The sequence below is a fragment of the Cnephaeus nilssonii genome (assembly GCF_951640355.1).
Source record: "Cnephaeus nilssonii genome assembly, chromosome: 16".
Classification (NCBI taxonomy): Eukaryota; Metazoa; Chordata; class Mammalia; order Chiroptera; family Vespertilionidae; genus Cnephaeus; species Cnephaeus nilssonii.
Window position 1 is genome coordinate 60,559,535 of NC_137087.1, and position 26,446 is coordinate 60,585,980.

At 58.4% G+C, this 26,446-nt stretch overlaps 1 protein-coding gene across 1 annotated transcript; it reads right to left on the reverse strand.

The window, feature by feature from the left end:
* Positions 1–1,649: 1,649 nt before the first annotated feature.
* FANK1 (fibronectin type III and ankyrin repeat domains 1) lies at positions 1,650–14,839 on the reverse strand (the record flags this gene model as incomplete). The annotated part of the gene is made up of 11 exons (XM_079793933.1): positions 1,650–1,808; positions 1,901–1,945; positions 2,022–2,099; positions 2,763–2,906; positions 3,768–3,933; positions 4,183–4,248; positions 5,249–5,323; positions 6,788–6,869; positions 11,673–11,797; positions 13,762–13,939; positions 14,626–14,839. 11 exons carry the CDS (start codon positions 14,837–14,839, stop codon positions 1,650–1,652), a joined length of 1,332 nt encoding a protein of 443 aa, XP_079650059.1.
* Positions 14,840–26,446: the final 11,607 nt, after the last annotated feature.

Sequence of the window (26,446 nt, forward strand, 5' to 3'; positions counted from 1 at the left end):
TAATCTCGTCGAGGAAAAAGATAAAAAGCAGACGCACTCAGCATGTGAGCAGATAGAATCCAGAGTCCACGCCAACCCGGCAAGATGACCTCAGCAGTACAAGGATGGTTCAATAGCTAAAACCCAGTCATCCGTGCCTGGCCGGCTGACTCCGTCGTCAAGAGTGTCATCCCACACACCAAAGGGTGGCAGGCTCCATTCCCGGGCGGGGCACAGACCCAGGTTGTGGGTTCAATCCCCGGTCAGGGTGCATGTGGGAGGCAACCAGTCAATGTTTCTCTCTCACATCAATATTTCCCTCTCTCTCTCTCTCTCTCTTCCTTCCTCTCTGAAGCATCTAAAATCAATAAAAACATTTTTAAATCTAGTAGTCCAAGTCACCAAATGGATAGATTGTAGGAAAATATGCCGTAGTATGGTTACCAGAGATGCTAAAAAGACATTTGGTAAAACCAGTATCCACCCCCGAGTTTCTAAGCATCTGAATAAAATCAGACTGGAAGCCACAGGACCTGAGAGATGCCAGTGGCGTTTGTGGAAAAGTGCGTTCACAGACATCCAACTGGCCACGTCGGCAGCCGCCTGGGCTCAGTTATGCTGTGGTAACAAACTCAAACCCCTGGATGTCGACATGGACCGTTGCAGGGGCGGGGAGGGGGGGGTGCGCTGTGTGTCTGTGAAAGCCCCACCTCCGTGTCTCTGCTCCCCGCCCGCCCTCGCTGCGCTACCTCCCACCTGCCTCTGAGCCGCGTGCCCAGCACCACCAGCCTCTCTGCTCAGAGGCTCCGTGTAACGCCTTCTCTGGGCGCACGGGCGGACGGGCGGCCTGCCAGCCGGTGGTGCCGCTGTCCCGGCGGATAGGCAAGCACGTGCCAGACGGGCTGCTGGGCAAGGGCCAGCCCTCCCCCGGACGCCCCCCGAGGGCAGCATCGGAGTCTGGACACGGGTGTTGCGCTTGGTGGGAGGCCGGCCGCTGAGGAGGAGGCCTCGCACGTGGGGGCGTCACTCCGGCAGGAACACCCGCCCGGCGCCACCTCCGGGGGCCTGGGGTCGGGGGAGGGGACGCCGTCACTGAAACCACGCCAGGGGAAGAATCCCACAAGATCCTGGACAGCGGGGACGGGGCGGGATGTGGGGGGCCCGGATGTTTATGCGGCTCCGGTCCACGAATGGTCTGTGTCTAAGTCCAAAAGGCACAAGTGCGCCGGCCACGTGGCTCTGTGGTTGAGCGTCGACCCAGGAACCAGGAGGTCACGGTTCGATTCCCGGTCTGGGCACAGGCCCGGGGTGCGGGCTCCATCCCCGGTGGGGGGCATGCAGGAGGCAGCCGATCCATGACTCTCTCATCATTGATGTTTCTACCCTCTCTCCCTCGCCCTTCCTCTCTGAAATCAATAAAAATATATTTTTTTACAATAAAGAATTATATTTAAAAATGTATAAAATAAATTTAACAATAGAAAAATAAATACATGAATAAATAAATAATTTTTGAAAGGCACAAGTGCACGCAGACCCCCCTCCCCCCCGCCCCGCGGCGCCAGGGACGACACCGCTCGCTGAGGTAAGAGGTGTATTTCAAAGTGGGGACGTTGAACGTTACAAAAGTCACTGCGAATCTCCAACTAAATAAATACTCCGCGTCTGGCTCAGAGGCGCAGGCTCTCCTTCTCCAGCTCCACGGCCACGCTCGGCGTCCTGCCGCTCGCCTTCCGCAGACACGCGGCGCCCGGGCCGGCAGACAGCAGGGTCGGCGACCTCTTGGGCTCCTGCCGGGTCCTCCTCTCCTCCAGCAGGGAGACCATGTTCTGGGTGGACAGGGACAGGCGGCGTGACCGGGGGTGGGGTGTTTCCAAAGCACGGGCTGCGAAGGGGCTGGAGAGGCGGCGGGGGCACCCACCTGCCTGTCGAACACCCTGGCCATGTCCAGGACGCCTTTGCCAAACTGGAGGGAAACAAACGACAGGGTGACACTGGGCGGGCGCCTTCTCCCCGGGAGGACCGGAGCGCGCGTCACTCACCTCGTTTTTCACACTTGCGTCCGCCCCTTTGTCCAGCAGCAACTGGACCAACTCCTCGTGATTGTTCAGCACGGCCACCTGGGACAGAGACAGACAAGCTGGGGCGAGCGGGCGCCTCGCTCCCCGCAGGGAGGGGTCCCGGCTGTGGGTGAACCCGGGACAGCCACTGGCGCCCCCAGAGGCAGGGGCCGTGGCGGCCGTGCAGGGCGGGCGTGTGCGCGTGCGGTCACTGCGGCGAGGACTGGGAGGGACACGGACGTGGACCCTGCCTTTCTCCACACTGAGATGACCTTCTCTGTAGTAACAGATCTGCTTTGATCCGACAATGGCCTGGGACCAGGGGAAGCAATTCTTAAAGAAAGGGTTGTGGTCCAGCCGGCGTGGCTCAGGGGTTGAGCATCGGCCCATGAACCAGGAGGTCAGGGTTCGATTCCCGTTCAGGGCACATGCCAGGTTTGTGGGCTCCACCCCCAGTGTGGGGCGTGCAGAAGGCAGCCGACCCATGATTCTCTCTCATCATGGATGTTTCTCTCTCTCTCCCTCTCCCTTCCTCACTGATATCAATAAAAATTATTTTCAAAAAAATAAATAGTTGTGAAAAAGACACCAAAATACGATGGTGACATGGTCAGGCCTTTGTTAACCGGCCGATGGGGAACCACACCCCCAGGCCCGGGGCTGGGACACAGCTCCACGCCCAGAACCGCCCGATCCGTGGGGGGCCCTGGCCGAGGGGCCCACCATCAGCGGGGTCTTCCCGTCTTTGTCCTTCGTGTTCACGTCGGCGCCGGCTTCGATCAGCAGGGAGGCGACCCTCTGGCTCCCCGAGACGGCCGACACTCTCATGAGGGGGGTCCAGCCCGAGCCAGCGTCCATGGCGTCCACCTGGGAGGCCACAGGGCAGCACTCACGCTGGTTCCTTGTCCGTAAACGTGTTCGTGGGAACTTACAAACGTGAGGACCGGCCCAACTTCCCCTCGTTTAGACACGTCTCCCCACTCGGTGAGGCTGAGGGGCTGCGCTCGTGTGAGTCACACTGGCACGCGGGGAGAAGCGTGGTGGGGTCCCTGTGGCGGTGCTGAGACGCCCCGGGAGTCCCCACGGGGATCTCCACCCACGTCCGCGCCTCAGAGACAGACGGGCGCGGCCCTCCCAGCACTCCCGGAGGCGGGCTCCTCGCCGCAGCGACCCCCCCCAAGCCTCGGCCTCGCGCTCAGGGTTCCCGGCCGCCTGGCGGGCGAGATCAGGGTGCATCTCCCGTGGCTCCCGGTCCCCACGCCTGACCCTTCATTTCACCATGGCCTTCGGGAGCCTGCTTGCTGGTGGGTCAGAGACCGTCCTCGGGCATCTCCACGCCCCACTGCCCGGCCCGCATCTCCTGGGCCCTGGGCGGCGCCCCAGGCCCCCTTCACCCCCCTGCATGCGTGCAGCTAACGGGGGGCCGTACCCCGCAGCTAACGGGGGGGGGTCCATACCTCACAGCTAATGGGGTCCATACCTCACAGCTAACGGGGAGCCAGTTCCTCACAGCTAACGGGGTCTGTACCTCAAAGCTAATGGGGGGGCCATACCTTACAGCTAATGGGGGCCTGTACCCCACAGCTAATGCGGGGCCCGTTCCTCACAGCTAACAGGGGGCCCGTTCCTTGCAGCTAACGGGGGGGGGGCATACCTGGAAGCTAATGGGGGCCTGTACCCCGCAGCTAACGGGGGGCCCGTACCCCGCAGCTAACGGGGGGCCCGTACCTCGCAGCCGTCCTTCAGCATCCACTCGACCACGTGGCAGTGGCCGCCGTCGGCCGCCCAGTGCAGCGCCGTGCAGCCGCCCAGGTCGCGAGCCCTCCAGGAGGCGCCGTGCCCTCGGAGGCACTTCACCACGTCCAGGTGCCCCGCGTAGCACGCGAGCATCAGGCTGCGGAGGGGCCATGGTGTGAGCGCGGCCGGCGCGGCCCCGGGCCCCCTCCTGCTTTCCGCCTGAGAAGGAAATCCCGATTCCGGGGGGAAGGCCAGGGGGACACCCCATCGCCCGCTGGGTGAAGGAACAGGACGAATGCATTCACCGCGCGCTGTCCCCCCATTTCTTATGGGGTGCGGCGCTGATAAAGGAACCCGCAGGCGGAGCCCAGGAACACGCCCGGGGGAAGGCCTTCCCGTCACTCGCCTGTCCCTGCCGCTGCCGTTCCTCAGGTTCACGTCCGTGCCATTGGCGATGAGGATTTTCACGAGCCTGAAGGAGACGGATTCAAACGAGGCTGGGTAAGCGGCTCCGATGGGTGGGGACCCCGCCGCCCGGTCAGACCGCCCTCACCGCGCCCTCCGCTCCAGCTCAGCAGGCTGGCCTCAGAGACCCGCATCACTAAGCCAGAAGCCAGAACACTACCTGTCCCCACTCACCCCCAAAAAGGGGGGTGCCCTTTCCAGGAATTACTCATTGGAAGCAAACTATGCCTTGTAATGGGAACCATCAAACTATAGTTTACTGTCACTGTAACGACCATGTGAAATGTGTTTTAAAGTGGCAGCACTTCATGAAAATGAAGTTCTATTTTGAAAAAATGGGTTGTAGTTAAAATATCAATGTGATTGAAAAACAAGCGATTGATATTTAAGTCTATCTCCGTGTGGAATGGAGATGATGATGTGGGTCACGGAGAGTTAGGTCTTAACAACCCAGCGGGGAAGTGTGTTTTCCAGAATTAAATCCTTCCCCCCTTTTTTCAAAAAAGAAATTTAAATCCCAACGACCTTTTCCCAGGACATGGAAGGTGCGGTTCAATGGCGACCTCGCTTCCTCGCCATGTGCTGCGCGCCTGCGTTCCCTCTGCTGCTGTGTCACTTCAAGAGCCCAGGAGTGTTTGTGTTGGGTGCAGTTTGGAAAGAGAAGAAAGCGGGGTTCCTCCCCACCCTCTCCCTCCTGCCCCAGCCGGGCTGCAGCCTTTGGAGAAGGCCCCGCCCATCACTGCAGGTAGGAGAGGAGGCCCCGCCCATCACTGCAGGTAGGAGAGGAGGCCCCGCCCATCACTGCAGGTAGGACAGGAGGCCCCGCCCATCACTCCAGGTAGGAAAGGCCCCGCCCATCACTGCAGGTAGGACAGGAGGCCCCGCCCATCACTGCAGGTAGGAGAGGGGCCCCGCCCATCACTGCAGGTAGGACAGGAGGCCCGCCCATCACTGCAGGTAGGAGAGGCTCCGCCCATCACTCCAGGTAGGGGAGGAGGCCCGCCCACCTGGTGTACCCTTTCTGCGCAGCCACCATCAGCGCGGTGAGGCCCAGCTTGTTGGGAATGTCCACCTTCACGGTGCTGGGGACAGAGAGAGAGGTCAGCATGCCCCGCCGGCTGCCTGCAGACCCTCAGCTGACGTCCTCCTGGCACAGGCGGCTGAAATGGTTCATTTTACCGAGAACCCCAATTTCTTCCGGGCCGTTCTGTTTTTGTTGTCTTAGACTGCCCTGCCAAATACATTCAAACTCACAAGAAAAGGGAAGAAAACTGCTGTAATTTCACTTCAAATAGGTGCTCCCTTCAACTTGAAACTTCACCCGAGCTGATGAGACTCTAAGGAGAACACAGCCCCTCAAATGAGCCAGGGGGTTCTCCTGGCAGACTCGCAGCTCCAGGGACGGGAGCCCCCAGTGGGGGGCGCCCCGCTTTGCCCTGGTTCCCATGGCGCCCGCCCGCAGGCAGGGCCACTGCACACCAGCTTAGTGCTTTGACTTTTTGGGGACCTTCTCTTCCCCAGAGCCCAGAGCCCAGAGCCAATAGTTCCAGAGGAGTCCATCCTCCTCGGCGGCAGGGAAGGAACGCTTACCTTCTGCAGCAGCAGGGAGGGCCTGGAGAACACCGCTAAGTGAACTAAGCCCGCAGACAAAGACGGGCACCTATGATGGCACTTACATGTGGAGTCTAATGAACAAAATAAACCCAACCAAGTAGGACAGACTCATAGATAAGAGGACAGACTGCCGCCGCCAGAGGGGGAGGGTGGGGGGCTGGGTGAAAAAGGTGAAGGGGTTAAGCAAAGAAAAAAAACAAACTCCTAGACACAGACAGCAGCATGGTGACGGCCAGGGGGAGAGGGGGTGGGGAGGTAGAGGAGGGAAAAGGGGGGCAAATGGTGACGAGAGGGGACTTGACTCTGGGGGGTGAACACGCAATACCGTATGCAGGTGGTGGGTTGTAGAATTGTACCCCTGAAACCTATATATCTTATTAATCAACGTCACCCCAATGAGCTCAATAAACTCTTTCTTACAAGGAAATGGGGAGCACAATCACAGCTACAACAGCAAAAAAAAAAAAAAAAAAAAGAACCCCGATAACATTGTCCGCGCTTCACTTAAGAGGCGGCGTCACACCACCTGCAGCACTGCAGCGCCACCTCCCGGCGAGCTGGCCTTTGCGTTAGCAGCAGCCGGGCGGGCCCTGGCTCCTCGGGAATTAGATGGGGGCGTTGGGGCTGAACTTGCCTACAGGCTGCGGCAGGTGAGCAAGATTTCTGGGAAGAAGACACTGTACTGAGACCTGCCATTGCCTTTCTCAGTTTTCATTAAATGATTACAAACCGGAACACGGACACGGGGCGTGACCATCACCTTTATTCACTAGGCTGAGCTCACCCCGGTCACCTGAGATGCATGTGGGAGCCCGGGTCACGCATGGGAAACGCTCCGAAAGTAAGATAAAGCTGCGTCATGCGTTTCTCCGCACACGTGGGCGCTAGACATGTAACGAAATGAAAGTAAACAAGGAACGGCAGCTTCTCACCCTCCTCGGAGGATTCCCAACAGCAGGTCCTCGTCATTCACGTTGACCGCCCGATGGAGGTGCTCGCTGCTCATGGGCTCTCCTGAGGAAGCAGACGGGGCGGGGGGGGGGGGGGGGGGCGTCACCCGACACCACGGAAGCCCCATCGCAGCCCTCCCTCCACCCCGCCCAGACCAAGGGGCAGTTCCTGTCCGCCTCCAAGGAGGTGCCCGCTATTCCAGTAAGCGAACCTTACGTTTCCCACTCAGGGTTGTCATTTACTGACAAGGACCTTGTTTCCACATGTTAAGAGAACATTTAGCCCGGCCAGTGTGGCTCAGTGGTTGAGCACTGACCTATGAACCAGGAGGTCATGGTTCGATTCCCGGTCAGGGCACATGCCCGGTTTGCGGGCTCCATCCCCAGTGGGGGGCGTGCAGGAGGCAACCGATCCATGATTCTCTCTCATCATTGATGTTTCTATCTCTCTCCCTCTCCCTTCCTCTCTCTCTAAAAAATTAATTAAAATACTTTTAAAAAGAGAGAGAGAGAGAAGAACCTTTAGATTATCCTCAAGGCTTGGGACATTTTCAAGCTATAAAAGTATTGCCTCGCGACTGTTCAGTAACATTTGAAAATAACCCCCTCGGGTTTTGTGAGACTGAGCAGGTGCCTGGTGTACAGGGAGGCGCTCCCCACTGTCACACGCGCTGGGCTCGTTCCACACGTCTCTGAACCATCTGAACAAACAACAAGGAGGCCGCCGCGGTAACAGTTCAGTTCTCCCGGGAGAAGACGTCCACACGGGCCTGGCTCCCCGGAGCTGGGGGGGGGGGGGGGGGCTCAGCCCAGAGAAGCAGGACACGGTGACAAAGCCACGTTAGGGGAGCGAGCCCACCAGTGGGCAGAGCAGGAAGCCGGAGCCTGAGGGCCGGCACAGGACAGGGAAGTGGGCAGGAGGCAGGGGGCCTTGGGGGGGGGGGGGGTTGGGACGGGAACTCCCCGGAGAGAGAGGGGCAGGGGGCAGGCGCAGGGTGAGAGGATAAAGGGACGCGAGAAGGAAGCCACCGTTCAAGGCACTGACTTCGCGGCTTCATCTGTTTCACGTTCCGGGACTCCAGCTCCCGACAATCCTGAGGAAGCTCCAGGCGATGACACGGTGACCCCAGCAGAGCCCGGCGCCTCTAAGCGCCCAGCACGTGGCTGTGGCTGAGAGGACGGGAGCGGCCAGCAGCGGCCTGCTCTCCGCCGAGCCCAGCCCCTCACCTGCGAACACCTGCCTGGCCCACAGGCATGAGTCTCCCCCGTTCGTTCAGCAAATGTTTATTAAGGAACTCACAGGCCGAGCTTTGACCCCGGGGCCCAGAGAGCCCCTGGCCCTGTGGCGCCCACTCTCAGCTGCGGTTATTCTAAACCCTCCGAGGAAAGGCCCGCCCCTACCCGCTGTCCGCCCCCAGCCTGCCCCCAGACTGCCCCCGGGGCTCAGCACACCCCGACCTGCCCTCTCGCCCTCCGGCCTCCGAGGGCGGCTGGCCCTGACGGCCAGACGGGAAGGAAGATGCCCTCCCCCTGCTCCCCACGGAGGAAGGACGCCAGGCCCCGGCACGGGCCACGTTCTCCTGGTTTCCTGGGAAATGCTGAGCCGGGCTAATGGCACACTGGGGGGCAGGGAGGCAGAGGAATGAAGGGTGGCTGCTGGCGTGGCCTTTAGCTGATAGCCTTTCTCCTTTTTGGAAAACAAATAACTGAAGCCAAGTTAAAAATGTTCTGGAATAACCATTTTGTCTGCCAGGGCAAACCCTAAAGACGTTTCAGCCACGTCCTACCTCCTTCCCATCATTCCTCACAGTTTTCAGACCAAAAGCTTCAACTGAGAGCATCGTGATGGACTGTCCGGTGAGGGCACATGCCCGGGTTGCAGGCTTGATCCCCAGGGAGGCCATGCGCCGCCGGGCGTTCCGCTGGGGGCTATGGGAAGGGCAGGGCTTTGCCCCAAAAGACACTTGGTCACGGCGGATGGCACTGCTGGTTGTCACAGCTTAAGGGCTGGTGCTGCTGGCATCTAGCAGGGCCAGGCCAGGTGTCCCTAAGCGCCCTCCACTGCACAGGACGGCCCACACCAAGAGCCACCCAGGCCCGTGGCGTCCGTGGTGCCAAGGGCGGAACCCTGGGCCCGAGGAACAGACTCAGATGCTCAGCTGTGAGACCCACCCGCTTCCGGGGACAAGCGCGACCCCCGAAGGCCTCCCTCCCTCTCGCCTCCAGGAAAGAAGGAGGGCAGGCGGGCGGCGGGGGGGGGGGGGTCCCATCGCACCAAACAGCCCCCCCTCCTGAGCCTCCTAAAAGTTCTGTCCCTAAAAATTCACAAACAAGTAATTTGCGTAGAATCATCTAGAACAGTGATCGACAAACTCATTAGTCCACAGAGCCAAATATCAACAGCACAACGATTGAAATTTCTTTTGAGAGCCACATTTTTTAAACTTAAACTTCTTCTAACACCACTTCTTCAAAATAGACTCGCCCAGGCCGTGGTATTTTGTGGAAGAGCCACACTCAAGGGGCCAAAGAGCCGCATGTGGCTCACGAGCCGCCGTTTGCCAACCACGGATCTAGAAGAACGTAGGAAGTTCATCCCATTTCTACTAAATTGTAGAAAATGGCATCCCAGCTGAAACCCCATTCACAGGCTCTGACTGGGACTCCTCTTCCAGCAACACCCCTGAGGGCTGGAAGGCTGAGCGGCTGGCCCTGGGCCCCCTCCGGCCAAGGCCAAGGCCAAGGCCTCCCTGGGGTGTCCAATGCGCTGAGCTAGCGGCCAATTCCCCGGATGCATCCACTCTGCTAAGTTTAAAAAAACATTTTGTTTTTATTGATTTAAGAATCATGGATCGGCTGCCTCCTGCACGCCTCCACTGGGGATCAATCCCGCAAGCCGGGCATGTGCCCTGGCCGGAATCCAACCGTGACCGCCTGGTTCATAGGTCGATGCTCAACCACTGAGCCACGCCGCCACTGGGTTTGATTCTGGTCAAGGGCACGTGCCGAGGTTTTGGGCTCCATCTCCAGTAAGGGGCGTGCAGGAGGCAGCCGATCAGTGCTTCTCATCATTGATGTTTCTATCTCTCTCTCCCTCTCCCTTCTCTCTGAAATCAATAAAAATACATTTTTTTTAAAAAACTAAGAAAGGCAGGCTTTGCCTTTTTCTAAGTTCACCCCGAGGCTGCAGTTACAAATGTGGGAGGGGGCCCCCAGGGCTCCCCTCCTGCTGGACCCCAGGAGGCAGGACCACAGGGTAGTGGGGGGGGGAAGGACAGGGGGTCCTCGGGAGGCCTCCCCTGGCTCCTGGGAGAGGGTCACGGAGCTGCAGAGGTTATCGCCCGGGGTCAGCGCGTGGGGACGCCTGGCCGGTGGAATCGCCGTCTCCATTAAGAGCCGGAGTAAGTGCCCAGCGCGTTGGAGAAGAGATTTGCCAATTAACAAGCAGCAGCTGCTCTCCCTTCTGTAAGGGCCCGGCTGATGAAAACTGACGCCTCATTTCAGCTCGGCTCTGTGCTCTACCTGGGAAAAGGCCGGGCGTCCTTTATTCAAACACCGTCCGCGCCTTTGTGATTCATTAAAACACTTTCACACCGAATGCAAATGACCAGCCCACAGGAGCCTTTCGGGGTTTTGTGTAATGTGCCCATTTTTGTTCCCATTTAGCATGAGCCGCCTCCTTCTAAGCCACAGCTAGGGAAGCAGCAAGCAGCCTGGAGGGAGAGGGGCCTGCAAGGGGGGGGGCGCGTCACTGTGCTGCGAGCCAGGGACCCCCCGGCGCCACGCCCGCTGCAAGGAAGCCGATGCCCGTGCAGCCGATCACGGACCACGCGGACCCTGGTCCCTCTAGTCCACGCAGACGTGTCCACGCACCAGGCTAAAGGACATGTTTCAGAGCCACAGGGAGGAAGCACATGCACGTGCAATCACACGCACGCACACGCCACACACCTGCACGCACGCCAAATGCTACATTGAATAACATTTTGAAATAACTTTTACTCACAAGAGAATTGTTTCCTTTGTGCAACCAAAAAAAAATACAACGAAAACAAGACCCGTGTGTTTCTGGAAAGCGGGGAGAACATTTCTGACCGTGTGACCGTCACGGCGTCCAGGCAGGAACGGCGCGGGAGCCGCCAGCAGAGGAGCCATCCCCCCCTGTCTGCCCGGGGGGCGGGGCCTCCCTCCCTGTTCGGGGCAGAAGCAGCCCTGGTCTTCCTTCCCGACTCACAGCCCCCCCCCCCGCCCCCCAGGAGTCCGCGGTGTGTCCCCAAGACGCCCCAAGGGACAACGCACCGAGCGGGGGCCTCGCCGGCACCTGGACAGGCAGCCGGGGCTCCGGGCAGAGCGGCTCAGCCCCGGCTCCTCCGATCCCTGGGGAAGGACCCGCCCTTTTGTGCCGTGTGCCCGGACGGCCGGCACAGAGCCAGCTCTGACCGGTTCAGCCGTCAGGCGTCCCCGGCGACGACGGCCGGGAGCAGTGCGGGCCGGTGAGCAGCAGGGGCCGTGCCGGCGGGTGCCGCAGCGCCTGAGCGCGGAGCCAGGAACCCAGAGGCACCGGTTCCCCTCCCGGTCGGTCGGGCACATGCCTGGGTGAGGGGGTCTGTCCCCCGTGGGGGGCCTGCAGGAGGCAGCTAATCAATGATGTTTCTCTCCCATCGACGTTTCTCTCTCTCTATCCTACTTTCCTCTCTAGAACATCAATAAAATATATTTTTTTAAAAGAAAAAGATTGAACCGTCTCTGCTGCTGGTGGGGCCGAGCAGGAGGCACGTGCTCTGCCCGCCGCCCGTTGCGCGCCCCCCCCCCCCCCCCCGTCACCTTCCCGGGCCTGCAGATGAGGGGCCGGGGGCTGCATACTCACTGGCCGTGGACACGGAGACCGCCGGGCTGTGCACAGACTCCCCCGAGGGGCTGGTGACCTTGAGGCGGAAGCGGTACAGGGTCCGTGGCTGCAGACCCTCCACGACGTGCCTGGTGGCGTACCCCCTGGACGGAGGAGACACAGGACACCAGGACACTGGGTGCGTGCTCCCCGACAGTCCCGGGCAGGGGGAGGGGGGCGGGGGGACGCGGCACTCTGAATGCTGCCTGTTCGGCAGGTCTGGCCTGGCCGCTGGCCGCCTCCCACACTAGCCTGCGGGGCCTCGAGCGCCAGGGACAAGTCCCCGTGGCCCCCACGCCTCCCAGCACGTGCCCTCGAGGCCTCAGCGCCAGCCCAGGGCCTAGGAGGCACGATCACGTCCCCGTGGTGTCTGCCCTCACTTAGGAACTTTCACGTTTGAAACACAAGACCAGCAGGTCCACAGCATGTTGTGCTTTGCAAGTGGGGCGCTTGGGGGAGTGAGTCTGCCCGGTGCTGCGCCCCAGCATCCAGCAGCTCCGGCTCCGGGAGGGCCCGTTCACACACTGGGAGGGAACGAGTGACGTGCGGGCGGTGGGCACCGGAACCACGGGCGTCAGAGGTGGACAGGCAGGTACCTGTGACCTGGGCAGAACAGAGGATGGGGGGAGGGGGAGGGGGAGGGGGAGGGGGGAATGTGTCCAAACAGGGGGAACAGCTGAGCACACGTGTGGAAAGGCCGAGGCGCGGCCCCGGGACGGAGGTCACTCTCAGAATGAGGAGGGGGGGGGGGGGGGTGGGTGGGGACCTGCGAGGGGCGCCGGGTGCCAGCCTAAGGGGCTGCACCTCCGTCCTCCGGCCGTGGAGCCCCCTGCAGACAGTCTGGCCAAAGGACGATTGAAAAGAAAATGTAGGCCCGGCCGTGGGGCTCAGTGGTTGAGTGTCGGCCTATGAACCAGGAGGTCACGGTTCTATTCCAGTCAGGGCACGTGCGCTGGATCCCCAGGGGGAGAGGGGGGGGCGTGGGGGGCGTGGGGGGCGTGCAGGAGGCAGCCGATCCATGGATTCTCTCTCGTCATTGACGTTTCTATCTCTCTCCCCAGCCCTTCCTCTCTGAAATCAATAAAAAAAATATGTTAAAAAGAAAAGAAAATTCAGGTAGCAAGGTAGGATAAAGGGATAAAAGGCCAGGAGCGAGGGACAAGGCCGCCTCAGTCCACCCGCCAGAGCGCTGGGCAGGGGCGGCCCTGGGGGTGCAGCCAGGAGCCAGCCCAGCAGGGAGCCTGCAGGCAGGGGGAGTGGCAGGCCGAGGGGGAGGCCCGAGGGAGCTGCAAAGGGAGAGCTCACGGAGCTGGACCGCGGGCTGAGAGAGGAGAGCGGGCCAAGGAGGGCGCCACGGGGACCCGAGCGGAACCAGTAAGTCCAGAAGAGGCCCTTGAACCCCCATCCCAGGCCGAGTGTCCTGCGGAGCTTGGTAAAGCCGGCCTGGCCGGTCTGAAGGACACGCCGTGAGCAGATCCGCGCAGGGTCATGCTGCCACCTCGTGGCCGGGTCGCTGTCGCCGGGTCTTGGAGGGGAGGCCAGCGTTTCCCCAGCTCTGAGGCCAGACGCCCGCCCCGAGGCGCCAGGGCCGCACCCGGGTCCCCGGGGAGACGCAAGGACACGGACACACGTCGGGCTGGGTCCCTCCGGTGCGGCGTCCCCCTGGCCGCCCGCAGCGAGCACGTAAATGAGACCCGCACAGCCTCGCCCGCACGAGGGCCGAGGGGAGAAGAGATGGTGTCTTTCTCTTTCCCCATCGAAATCCTTACCCGGGGGGACCCAGCCCTCACACGGCCCCCCAGCCGATGTCACCAAGCCCCCCTCTGACTCTGGCTCTGCGTTTCGGGGTCGTAAATACGCCATTCGGCCGGTCAGAAGCCCAGGAAGCCCCAGGGGTGCCGGAGGTTTGGCGTCAGCGTCACTGCCATTTCCCAAGAATCGTGACCCCTAAAAGCACGGACGCCGACGGCGCTGCGGGCTCCTCCTTTTCCTGAGCCTCCAAACGGGGCTCTGCAGAGGCCGCAGACCCCGCAGCTGAGCTGGGGCGCCGGGAGGCGCGAGCACCCACATGTAAATGACCCCGTAGGCGTGCGTCCGGGGGTCCTCCTCCTCGATGGAGAACCGGGCCCACTGGCCCTGCGGCCCCTGCCGCTTCGCCGTCCGCGCCAGGTCCCAGTGCAGCTCGATGCTGTGGTGGGTCACCTTGCCCACGACGGGGGGCTGAGGCCGCGAGGAGGGCGTGGCTCCTGAAAGAGAAGGAGACCGGCCTCAGGACCCCGCTCCTCGGGAAGGAGGTCGCTGAGGGCGTGACAGGCGCACGGGACCAGGCGTGCGAGTGAGCGTCCGCCCCGTGACCTGGACGACCTCCAAGCAGCTCCGTGACGGGGCCCTCAGCGGGTGCAGAGAGCTCCCAGGTTCTCCCACAGGCCGACTGTGTCACCCCCGGCAACCCCTATGCATTTAAGTAAATGAATAATGAAATGTATATGTAAATGCCAATTTAAATAAATAATAAAATGTATATGTAAATGCAGGTATCGACCTATGAGCCAGGAGGTCAGGGTTCGAGTCCCAGTCAGGGCACATGCCCAGGTTGTGGGCTCGATCCCCAGTAGGGGGCGTGCAGGAGGCAGCCGATCAATGATTCTCTCTCCTCATTGATGTTTCTCTCTCCCTCCCCCTCTCCCTTCCTCTCTGAAGTCAATAAGATTTATATATTTTTAAAATACCGGCTTCACTCCCGGCCCCGCAGGCTGGCTGACGTCGCAGACGATGAGGCTGCTGTGTGAGATGATGGACTCAGGGAGCTGCTCTCTCCCTCGGTGAACTCGCTGGGAGACCAAGACAGGAGACAAATGACCCAGCTGGTCCCAACACGGGCGACACAGAGGACAAAGGGTGGTGTCTGGTCCCTATAAACATTCTCACAAACCAACCAGGAAAACCACAGGCTCAGAGCGCTCCCGGCAAGGGGAGCCGTGCACGAAGCAGCAAAGGCAAATGGCCGGCGCGGCGTCCGGAGCGATGCTCATGTATCGGCAGCTTCCATGTGAAGTCAGACGCAGGCGGACAGGGTGGCCGCAATCCCCGGCATATCCCCGGATGAGCCGGAGCCTGTGCTCAAACACCGGCCTGTGAACGTCCATGGGAACCCCCCCGGAAGGCGCCAGAGCGTGGGAACAGATGAGGTTGCTCCGATGGTGGAGAGCGGAGCCAGGCAGCATCCATACAATGAAACACCACGTGGCAATAAAGAACACCACCCATCGATACACACATTCTGGGTCCATTGTAAGCGCATCACGCTGAGGGAAGTCGTGCTCAGAAGGCTACACATTGAACGAGTCCCCTTCGATGACATTCTGAAAAAGGCCACGCTAGAGGGACACAGGTCAGTGGTGGCCAAGGATTAAAAACGATAGGATTACGTACATAGCAAGTTAGCTGCTCATACACTAAACAATTAGAAATTAAATTTTAACAAATTATATAATTTACAATAACACCAAGAATACAGCAAACCTAGTAATAAATCTACGAAATGTGTCAGCCCTTCATGGAGAAAAATCATATAATTTTATATAGAATGTATTAAGGATATAATAAACTAGAGGCCCGGCGCATGAAATTCGTGCGTGGGTGCGGGCCCTAGGCCTGGCCTGTGATCAGGGCCATCTTCCCAGGCTGCCACCCACCCCCGGTTCCCCGTTCACCATGGAGGCATCAGAGCCTGCCGCCAGGGGGAGGGACCGAGAGGTGGTCAGTGCGCCTCATAGCGTCCGGTCGAGCGGTTGTTCTGGTTTTTCCGCCATGCCATCAATTTGCATATTACTCTTTATATAGAGAGACGGGGAGTAAGGGAAGCCCGTGGATTCGAAGGTTGGATGCTATAAAGTTCTCCCCAAATAACCCATCCATTTAATCCCAATGGAAATGCCAACCATGTTTGTGAAACTTGATAAGTCAATTCTAAAAGATCTATGTAAATACCAATAAGAAACAAATAATGAAATGTATATGTAAATACCAATAAAATTTACATATTAATGCCAATCAATCAATAAATAAGAAAATGTATATATAAGTGCCGATTTATTTTTTATTTTTTAAATATATATATATATATATATATATATATATATATATATATATATATTTTATTGATTTTAGAGAAGAAGGGAGAGGGAGAGAGAGAGATAGAAACATCAAATGATGCAAGAGAATCATTGATTGGTTGCATCCTGCACGCCCCCTACTGGGGATCGAGCCCACAACCCCAAGCATGTGCCCTTGGCCAGAATCGAACCTGGGACCCTTCAGTCTGCAGGCTGATGTTCTATCCACTTAGCCAAACCAGCTAGGGCTATAAATGCCGATTTAAATGAATAATGAAATGTACATGTCAATGCAGGTTTAAATAAATAATAGCATGTACATGTCAATGCCAAAGGCCAAGATCCAGGGAGAGGGTCCGGGCTGACAAAGGCTTTCTGATTGACGGACGAGTAATCAGATGGCCAGCCAAATCCGTACGTTCCCTTAAGCCCAAATCTCTGCAGCACACGCCAGAACAGCGGTCGTCCTATGTATGTATCCCCAAACTTATTTTAAAAGAAGCACAGGCTTTTTAATAATATGTGGCAAACTGGCTTTTAAATGCATTAAACCCATACTAAGCCCCTTTAAAAAAAAGAAAAAAGAAGAAGAATCCCCAACTCAGAGGCCTGTCCTGGTACCGCGGAGCCTTGGTCTCGGTGCAGCTGAGCCCTGGCCGGCGGTGAGCAGAGCCCTCGGGCAAGTCCTGGGCCCCGGGCGGGCGGCGGGCGGCGGGCGCGTTCCCCGGCGCCTCCCAGTCGGCGGCAGCCGCAGGCTGAGCCAGGCCCCGCGTCCTGTTTGCGGCATCGCGGCACCGGCACTGCCAGCCTTGCCGGTAAGTCACACAGAGAAATGGAAATGCGCGTGCCTCTGCCAAAAGCAGGCCTCCCGAGGGTTTGTCCTCTCACCAGGACCAGCCCAGCAGCAGCAAATTTATGAGAAAGGCTTTTTTTAACCAAGAAAAACATTATCAGGAAAAAATTCCCTAAATTTCCTACTTAATAAGCGAGTGAATGGCGAAGAGTGATACAGATTCATCTAGACGCCTGAGGGGATGGCTGTGAGGGAGCATTTAGTCCAAAGCCACGCACCCACCCCCCCAAAGCCTCGAAGGCCCGCGCTGCCCAGGTCCACGGGCCCACACACCCGAGGACACCACGTCCTCGCTGCAGGCGGGGTTCCAGGTTCCGTGGGCAGTGCCCCTCAGCGAGGGGACCCACACCCTGAGTGGGCACGCCTCCCTCAGCCCAGATGCCAGCTCCCTGCCACAGCTGTGGCTCTTCCCCTCCTGCCTCCCAGCCGGGCCGGGCCGGAGCTCACACCCACCTCCCACCACTCTGCCTCCTCCCTCCTCCCCCAGAGTCCAACCTCCAGACGGAGAGTGAGGGCCCCTGGGCCCCAGGCAGGAGTGGGCTCAGCCCCCCAGGCCGGTCCTGCGGGGTGCGGGGGGGGGGGGCAAGAGGAGGTCTTAGATGCTGCAGTGGCCCTGGGTGGCCTTGCCAAGCTCAGCCACACCTGACAGACATCTGATTCTTCAGGATTTCGTCTCTCTTCTCGGGGGAATTCGTGTTTCTCCTTGGGGGGAATTAATGCAAATCCAGTTAAACAGCTCCGCCTGGTCGGACTTCTGTGCCCACCTCACTCGGGCTGCTCGGCCACGGGGTCAGGTCCCAGTTACCACCAGCCAAGCCTGGCGCCTGCTCAGCATCTGCTGGTGCCAAGCACGCGGTGCCGGTGTGAGCCGCAGGGCCGCTCCGGGCGGCTCAGGCCAGAGGACGCCGAGGGTGTGTGGCAAGTGCCACCGAGAGAGAGAGCACTGAGGTGTTTTTAAAAGCAAAGACTCAGATGCACAGTGGAGCTTTGGAAAATGAAGGGAGCCCGGCCGGCGTGGCTCAGAGGTTGAGCGTCAACCTATGAACCAGGAGGTCACAGCTCGATTCCACTCAGGGCACAGGCCCGGGTTTCGGGCTCCATCCCCCGTGTGGGGCGTGCAGGAGGCAGCCGATCCGTGATTCTCTCTCATCATTGATGTTTCTTCGATCTCTCCCTCTTGCTTCCTCTCTGAAATCAATAAAAAAAAATATTTTTAAAAAAAGAGAAAATGAAGGGAAAGAAACGCACACTTAGAACGTGGCACCTCGAAGAATGAGGACCACGACATAGCCTATGCGGGGTGGGGACCTCCTGTCCACAGGAGGCTGTTCCTGAGGGAGGGGTGGCGCCCCTGGCATGGGTATTGAGGGCAGAAACACTCATTCCCATGGGCACCTGGGTGCTGGGGGCACCCCTGTAAATTCACCTCTTTTCACCTGAAATTGACTCAAAGTGCGCGGCGCCACGTGGAAGTCGTGCTGGCGGCGACCTCGATGGGAGGACAGGCAGACCCGCCTGACCCGCTGAGGGAGGGTGACCCAGGCCATGTGACCGCCCAGGGGCGAGGCGGCGCCGGGTGCCAGGCCCCGGACAGGGTCGGTGTCACCAACACGCCCTCCTTTGGGCGACCGCAAAGGGCGCGAGCGTAGGTGTCGCGCAGCGTGAGCGACCACGCGGTGAGGACCGTGGTCAGACAGGACGGGGCATGGCAGGCCCCTGCGAAAGCACGTGTTTGGGTTACACCTCCCGTGACAATCCCGTCTCCTAGCAACCTCAGCCCAGAACGCGGGGACGGAGACACGTGTCGCCTGAGAGGCCTCGTCTTTGGACCCTTTTCCCTTTTTAGGAAACAAAGACGCCTGGTCACTGGGCTTGTTGTCGCAGACATTTCTGTTTTGTGTTTCCGTGATTTACGGCACCGCATTCCCTGTTGGGGTTTTCTTGGGAGTTGGGAAAATTCCGAATGTGCCCTCTCACACGCTCGCATGGAGCGTGGACTCTGCGTGTGAAACAGGTGGAGATAGTTCAGCAATGGCTCAGCGACCAGCCGGGACACTTCTCGGGTCAGAGCCAGGACGATGCTTGGTGAGGCTCCCAGCCGGCCAGGCGGGGTGTCTCCGGGAGCGACTGGCCGCGGCTCTGATGTTCTGGTGGCTTTTTCTCTCCCTGAAGCTTTCGGGTCTCACAGTAAATGAAGACACCGGCCGCGCAGCAATAAGAAAACGTGGGGCAGAGAGGCCTGGCCATCCCCGGCGCGGGAAGCGGAGGGAGGGGTAGAAGTTTCTATTTGTTTCCTTCTTGGATGGGAAAGCACTCCGGTACAGTCCGGTGCTGTCAGTACTGACAGAGGGAACCGCAAACCGGTTTTAGCTTCTGGGCAAACGGGGTCAGGGCGGGCCGCCCGGAGGAGCTGGGTCACGCAGACCTGAGTGGGAAAGGTCTGCAGCAGCTGCCGGGGCGGGGCCACGGGCGGGGGCGGGGCCACACGTGCTGACCTGGGTTTGTGGATCCCAGGCTAAATCCACCAGGCACCTAAAGTGATCAGGGCGGGTTCCCCAGGTTTCACTGCTTGTCATTCCAGAAAACCAGCCTCTCCTATGTCAGTGACGGCAAGGACTTGGTTCCAAATGTCATGCAGAGCTGACGCCTTGCCCCCTGGGAAGGGACACCACCTGGCCTGTGTAACACGCCATCCCTCGTCAAAATACGTGACTTAAAACATCCCGAGGCACGATCCGAGACATCCGGCCTGGAACATTCTACCGGACAGCCGGCCCGGCTGCCTCGGAATGTCAGCGTCACGCAAGAAAGAGTGTGCATCCATGAGACTGCTCGGGGTGAGGGTGCTGGGGGAACATGACAATTACATGCAGCGGGTAATCCTGGGCGGGGTCCTGGTCGTCTGCAAAGGAACAAGACCATCCCTAGCCGGTGTGGCTCAGTGGCTAGAGCATCGGCCTCTGGACTGAAGGGTCCCGGGTTTGCTTCCAATCAAGGGCACATGCCTGGGTTGCCGGCTCGATCCCCAGTAGGGGGCGTGCAGGAGGCAGCCGATCAATGATTCTCTCTCATCATTGATGTTTCTATCTCCCCTCTCCCTTCTTCTCTGAAATCAATAAAAATATATTTAAAACAAAGGAACAAGACCAGCAATGAAGGCTAATAGGAAGACCCCAGGGAAACAGGAAGGGGCTGAGGATGAGATAATATCAGCATGCTGAGTTTAGGGGATGCGCTCGCCGTGTTGGGGCTACGTGGGAAATGCCCTAGTTCTTAGGAGAAACATCCTGAAGTGTGTAGACTGAAGGGCAGGGATATACACAACTACCTTCAAATGTGTATGCATGTGTGCGCGTGTGTGCATGTGTGCATGTGTGCTTGTGTGTGCGTGTGTGTGCATGTGTGTGCATGTGTGCGCCCAGGGAGGGGGAGGCGAGAGGGAGAGAGAGAAAAGGAGAATAAGAGTGGGGGAGACCAGACAAGACAACAGTGTGGTGAAGGCCTGGGGGGGGGAGGGGGAGAAATGGGGGACATCTGTCATACTGTCAGCAATAAACAAATATATTTAAATAAATATTTTTAAAAGGGTGGGGAGAGACTCAAATGTGGCAAACTGAGGAGTTGGTGTGTTGGTTGCGTGACTGAACTATTCTAGAGCTCTGAACTTTTCCAGAACAAGAAGTACATGGATGTGTACCTGTGTGTGTGTATGCATGCCGCACGTTAGGACAAGCCGCACATCCACGTGCACCGGGTGTGAAAACGGGCCGCCTCCATCTCGGCAGGAAGTGTCATTCCTGGAAAAGACCGGAGAAGCCCCCCTCACAGCTCGCCGTGGGGGGGAGCCCTAGCGCACCCGCCATGCGAGTCCCTGAGCCACAGGCAGATGGAGTCACTACTGGGTGACTCCTCCGTGGCGAGGCCCTTCCTGTAAGCCTTGAGGAGGCGGGAGCTGGGAGCCTGCAGGGTCTCCTCGCCTTCAGCTCAGAGCCCTGCGTGGGCTGGGGGAGGGTAACAGACAGCAGCATCTAAGCGATGGCGATGGCCATGGTGATGTCTAAGAGCCGGTTGTAGGACAGGTAGGCGGCTGGCAGCCAGCACATCGGAGGCCGAGACCAGGAAGCGGAGGGTGTGAGGACGGGAGGACCCACCCGAGGAGACAGCCTGGACGGGGCCGGGCACAGCTAACGCCACGGGCACCTGGGGCCTGAGAGAAAGGAACGCTCCCGCCTCCCGGGGGAGGCACGCCGGATGCAGGGGGAAGGCCCTGGGATGAGCATCCCCTGGAGGGCCTGGCTTTCTCCCCCGCCCCCCCCCCCCCCCCCAGCCCTGCCCTGAGCTGAGCGTGGAGACGCTGTTTACTGCAGAGCCCTGCACCTCCTCCCGGACCTGGTGACTCACAGGCCACGGGAGGCTGAAGGCTCAGGCCCCTCCTTTAAGCTGGGTGGCTAGCTGGGCCGGGCCGGGCTGGGCAGGCCCCCGGCAGGCAAGCCCCAACAGTGCCTCCTGTTCCCGGCAGGAGAGCACGGTCAGGTCCAAGGCACCAGGAGCAGACTTGGCCCGGGGGCGGTGCTGGGCGGACCCCAGCGCCGGGTGAGACCAGGCTGCCTCCTGCACGTGGGTTTGCCCCTCCCCGTGACCCTCTGAGCTCCGGAGGCCCGCGTGGCGATGAGTTGTCGAATTTTGATGGGGCTTTGAACCACAGCTGCTTATTTAAACGGTGTTGCTTTGGGATTTTTTTAAAGTTTAAACCTGATTTACGTAAGCATGTATTTCTTTAGGATATTTGAATTATTAGCTAATCGATAGAACGATATTCTTTAGGGGCCAAGACTACTTGCAAACAATTGTTACACGGACTTTCGAACACATTCCTGGGTTAAGTAATCCATCCCTCAGATTCCTGCTGGTCACGCCGGGAATTCGCACACACGTCGCCCGCGGTGATGCTGAAGTTTCGTGCTTCGTGGGGTCTATGGCCCGGCAGTACTTTGATCCCCAAAGTCAGATTGCCTGCCTCGTTCCTGTATTTCCCTGGGCAGAGTGAGTCTCACGGCGCCCCGGGCAGGCGGTGAAGGAAGCAGAGGGCCTGTGTGTAAGTCCCCTGACAGGCCGGTTCCGGAGCCCGAGTTCCCGAACTTGACCTGAAGCCTTTGAACCTCACGGAGCCCAGCCTCCTGTCGTGGAGGGAATGGCTTCCTTCTTAAAGCTCAGGGCACCCAAGAGAAGAACATTCCGGAAGGCCCCCTGCTGCCCACAGCAGCGCTGCCCAGGCAGCTAAGGCCCGCGCCGGGCTGGCTCCGGGTCAGACACCGGCCGTCGGCGGGCGGGCGGGCGGGCGGCCCCTCTCCACCAGCGCCCAGCGGGGGAACTGTCTCCATTCACCAAGGAGCTGCACACCCCATGGCAGCAGGAGAGGGAAGGGCAGAGGTGGGCGAGGGCGCCGCCTAGAGGGCAGGGAGGATCATGGGGAGGCGAGGCCGAAGCTAAGACGGAGACACTGAGTCCGACCCCAGGGCGGAGGCAGCACCGGGCAGAGGGGGACCTCGCCCGCCCTCCCAGCAGCTGCACCGGTTGAAGGAACTAGAAGACAGATGTGCCGCGTGTGAGGCAGCCAGGACCTTCTAGGGATGAGTGTGAAGAGGCGGCCCGACGGTAAGAACTTGGGGGCGATGCTGGCCGAGGAGAAACACAGCGACGTGGTGGGACAAGGGCCCTCTCTGGGCGCCCGGTGGAGGGTGGAGCAGGTGGGGCAGGGAGGGGGGCGCCCGGTGGAGGGTGGAGCAGGCTGGGCAGGGAGGGGGGCGCCCGGTGGAGGGTGGAGCAGGCGGGGCAGGGAGGGGGGCTCCCAGATGGAGCAGGCTGGGCAGGGAGGGGGGGTCCCCGGTGGAGGGTAGAGCAGGCTGGGCAGGGAGGGGGGCGCCCGGTGGAGGGTGGAGCAGGTGGGGCAGGGAGGGGGGCTCCCCGGTGGAGGGTGGAGCAGGCAGGGCAGGGAGGGGGGCTCCCGGTGGAGCAGGCGGGGCAGGGAGGGGAGAGACCCCCAGCGCCTCCTGTCTGGTGACTCCAGCGGGGCGTGCGGGAAAGGGCCGCGTGGGGCGTTGAAGGTGGAGGGAAGCAGCTGCTGGGCGAGGCGGGAGTGAGGGGTTAGAGGTGACGGGAGTCCTGGCCGCAGCCACTGGGAAGACGGGGAAGTCCTGGGAAAGGGGAGGAAGGCCCCCGAAAACAGGCTGGGGGTTGGGAGGAAGAGGTCTTCCCTCCTGAGTGCAGCCCTGGCCTCTTAGTCAGAGGGACGACTCAGATCTCCACCTGCTGTGCCTTCCCACGGCGGTGAAGGGGGCGGGGGGCCTAAGCGAGGCCCAGGGTTGGTACAGGGCAGCAGCACCGGCTTGCACGTGCCGCTAGGGCTTATCTTGGTGCCGCGCTTTATAAATATCCACTTTTTTTCCCACTCAGATTGTGTGTGCTCAGGGCGATGGGGAGGGCTAAAGATCGTGAGAGGGAGGGCTAACGACGCCCAGCGCTGCCCCCTGGTGGTGTCCCTCACGAGGAAACACTTGCTTTTTGGTGTACCTTTGCCCTGTTGTCTCCTGCGTGGGTTATCTTTCCAACAGCGGCGTTAGTTCGGGAAGAAAATAATTAAAGATGTGAATGTGAATGTGAAGCCAGGAGCCCAAGGCCGGGGAGCAGCCCAAGGTCGTTTAACTTGCCCTTCCCCCGAGGGCCCCCCCTGGGGTGACTGACTTGTTCTGCACAACGGTGGCAGCCGTCTCCCAGCCTGTTGCCAGAGTGGGACCAGCCTGCGGTTTGAAGACTTGACGTTGATTGGGTTTTAACGACTCGGTTAATAAAGGTCACGCCTAAAAGTAATAGAAAACTAAGTGTGTGGAAACAGGATGGAGAAGACTGACTTGGGGTTAATTTCTAGTGGCTCCTTGGTGTTGTCCTTAGATCTATGTTTAATCCTTAAAAGCAATTAAGAAGGATCCTTCCTTGAAATCAATGTTCCGATGCCACATTCAACTATGCTTGTAAGATGCTAAAACCCTTCGGTAACAAAAGGTTAGCATGCAAACACCCGGCTTAAAATGTTAGATAATATCGGCATAACAATATAATATATTCTTAATAAAGTAGTGATAACAGGATATATAATTGTAGTACTTGGTAAGTGATCTCCAATATCTTTGAGACAATGAAATAACTTGAGTATTTGGTAAAATCTGATTGAAAATTAATTTTAAAGTTAAAAGGGACCTTAAAAAACCCACTTATTAATCTTGTCCTTTTATTTATTTTTATTTTTTAATATATTTTTATTGATTTCAGAGAAGAAGGGAGAGGGAGAGAGAGATAGAAACATCAATGATGAGAGAGAATCATGGATCGGCTGCCTCCTGCATGCCCCACACTGGGGATCGAGCCCGAAACCCAGGCCTGTGCCCTTGACTGGAATTGAACCCCAGACCCTTCAGTCTGCAGGCCAATGTTCTAGTCACTGAGCCAAACTGGCCAGGGCCTAGTAAATAGTTAATAACAGCGAGTGATTTAGTAAATATTTATCCAAAATGGTGTTTATTAGGCTGTGAAAGAATTTCCTAAGGTAAATGCTGTTTGAATTATTTAAGATTAAATTGATACAAGTATTTAAGAATATGTAGAAAGGAATACATTTAGCTATTCGCCAAGCAAAACTTAAATATTTTCCACCTCAAAACATATAATTCACATGCGTGACACATTTCTGACAGTTTTACAAAGCCTTCCTGGTCTGGCCCCTGTGGCTTTTCCAGCCTCCTCTCTCTCTCTCTCTCTCTCTCTCTCTCTCTCTCTCTCTCTCTCTCTCTTCCTACTCCTCAGCCATCTTAGCTGCTGCTTTACAACTCTCCCTCCTCTGAGCCTCAAGCCCACACCACCCCCCAGGCTCAGGCCCTCGGCCTGTCCTTCTGCCTGTATTTACTTCCTGCTGTAGGCAGCCCCGCCATCTCTTCCACCGCCCCGCCCCCCTTAGGTCCCAGGTGGCTTCACTTGTTCTTGGGGAGCGAGTGCTCAGTCTCCCTGGGATGGCCCCCTCACCACTCCACCGTCAGCGCCCCCAGCCCCAGAGCAGTGTCTGGAACATAGGAGGCGCTGGGAGCGCTGGAGAATTTGAATGTTCGGGGCACACGATGAACCATGACACAACGCGGAAGAAATGAAGGCCCTGTTTTTTAACGATCTTTCCCTTCCATTCATTTCTTCTCTAGACAGAGAACGAACACAGCCCGCTGTCCGTTTGACAGGAGACAAAAACGTGAGTCTGTGTGTTCGTCTTCTCGCAATAGGCTCCGTGAAATGGAGCAGCCGGCACAGGGCGGGACACGGGATCAAATCCACTGAAGCAGCTGCAACTCGCAACTGTAACCTTTCTCCTCGGCAAATGAGTTTAAAAGCAAGTTTTTAAAATCTTGTTGCAAACTAATGACCTGAAGAAAATGCCAGCATTTCTCCCAGGGAATGAGTTTGGTCTAAGTCAGTGATGGGCAACCTTTTGAGCTTGGTGTGTCAAACTTCGCCAAAAAACTGAGCATAACTCGGGTAGTGTGTCCCTTTGAGGAAAAAACTAACTCCAAGACTCTAGTCGCAAATGTTTCATCCTCAGGAGCAGCAAATGTTTCATCCTCGGCACGCGGCCGCGTGTCATCAGAAATGGCTACGCGTGTCAGTGCTGACACGCGTGTCATGGGTTCGCCATCACTGGTCTAAGTACTTACGCTTCTGAAACTGTAGCTCAGTGGTTGAGCATGGACCTAGGAACCAAGAGGTCACGGTTCAATTCCCGGTCAGGGCACAGGCCCGGATTACAGGCTGGATCCCCAGTGTGGGGTGTGCAGGGGGCAGCCGATCCATGATTCTCTCTCATCACTGATGTTTCTATCTCTCTCTCTCCCTCTCCCTTCTTCTCTGAAATCAATAAAAATATATATTTTTAAAAAACTGCACAGAAAGGCGATTTTTAGGGTCAAAGCTACAAAGGTTTAAGATATTTAAGATTGTTTAAGTCTCTACAGAAACACTGGAGCGAAAGGAACAATAAAACCAACCGGGGAGAGAAGGCTGAGCACTAGTTGCTAGAGAAGCTGAAAAACAGTTACAACTCCTGTTAGACCTGATAGTTCCGGAACGCACGCCGCTTGCCAAGGAATGCGGGAAACATGAAAAGAAATCGTATTTTGTGCCTGTCCTACCTTGTAGAACCTCTGGCCACTAATCAAATACGCTTGGACAAAGCTCAACTTTTTTTTTCTCCTCTAAGGAATGCAGGACCCAGCCTCGTTGCATGCTCAACTGCTGACATTTCAGAAGCAGGCTGACTATTTACATGAATGACCCAAACTAACCAAAATGTGACACCCAGGGCAGTAACAGCAGCAGTGCCCAGATTTGCTCGGGGTTCATTCCGGGAGCAACCCCCTGGGGGCGCTGCATCCACCTGTCCCCGCTACCCAACTCCCAGCCCGGCTCCCAGCGGACCCCTCGGCCAGGTGTACCCCTTCTCTCTCCAAAAGAGAAAAGCGCGAGGGGAGTGGGGGGACCGTATTTTTAGGTCGAAAACGTTAAAGGCCTGCGGGGCATCCCCGCTCCCCGCCGCCGGGCCCTTACCCGGGGGCTCCATGCCCAGCTGCTCCCGGGCCCTCGGGCCGAGCCGGGCGCCTCCCCTCCTAACGCCTCTGCTCCGCGGCCGGCGTCGGCCGGTTGCCCTGACGACGGGGGCGGGGCCGGGAGGACGGCGAGAGGGAGGGACCAAA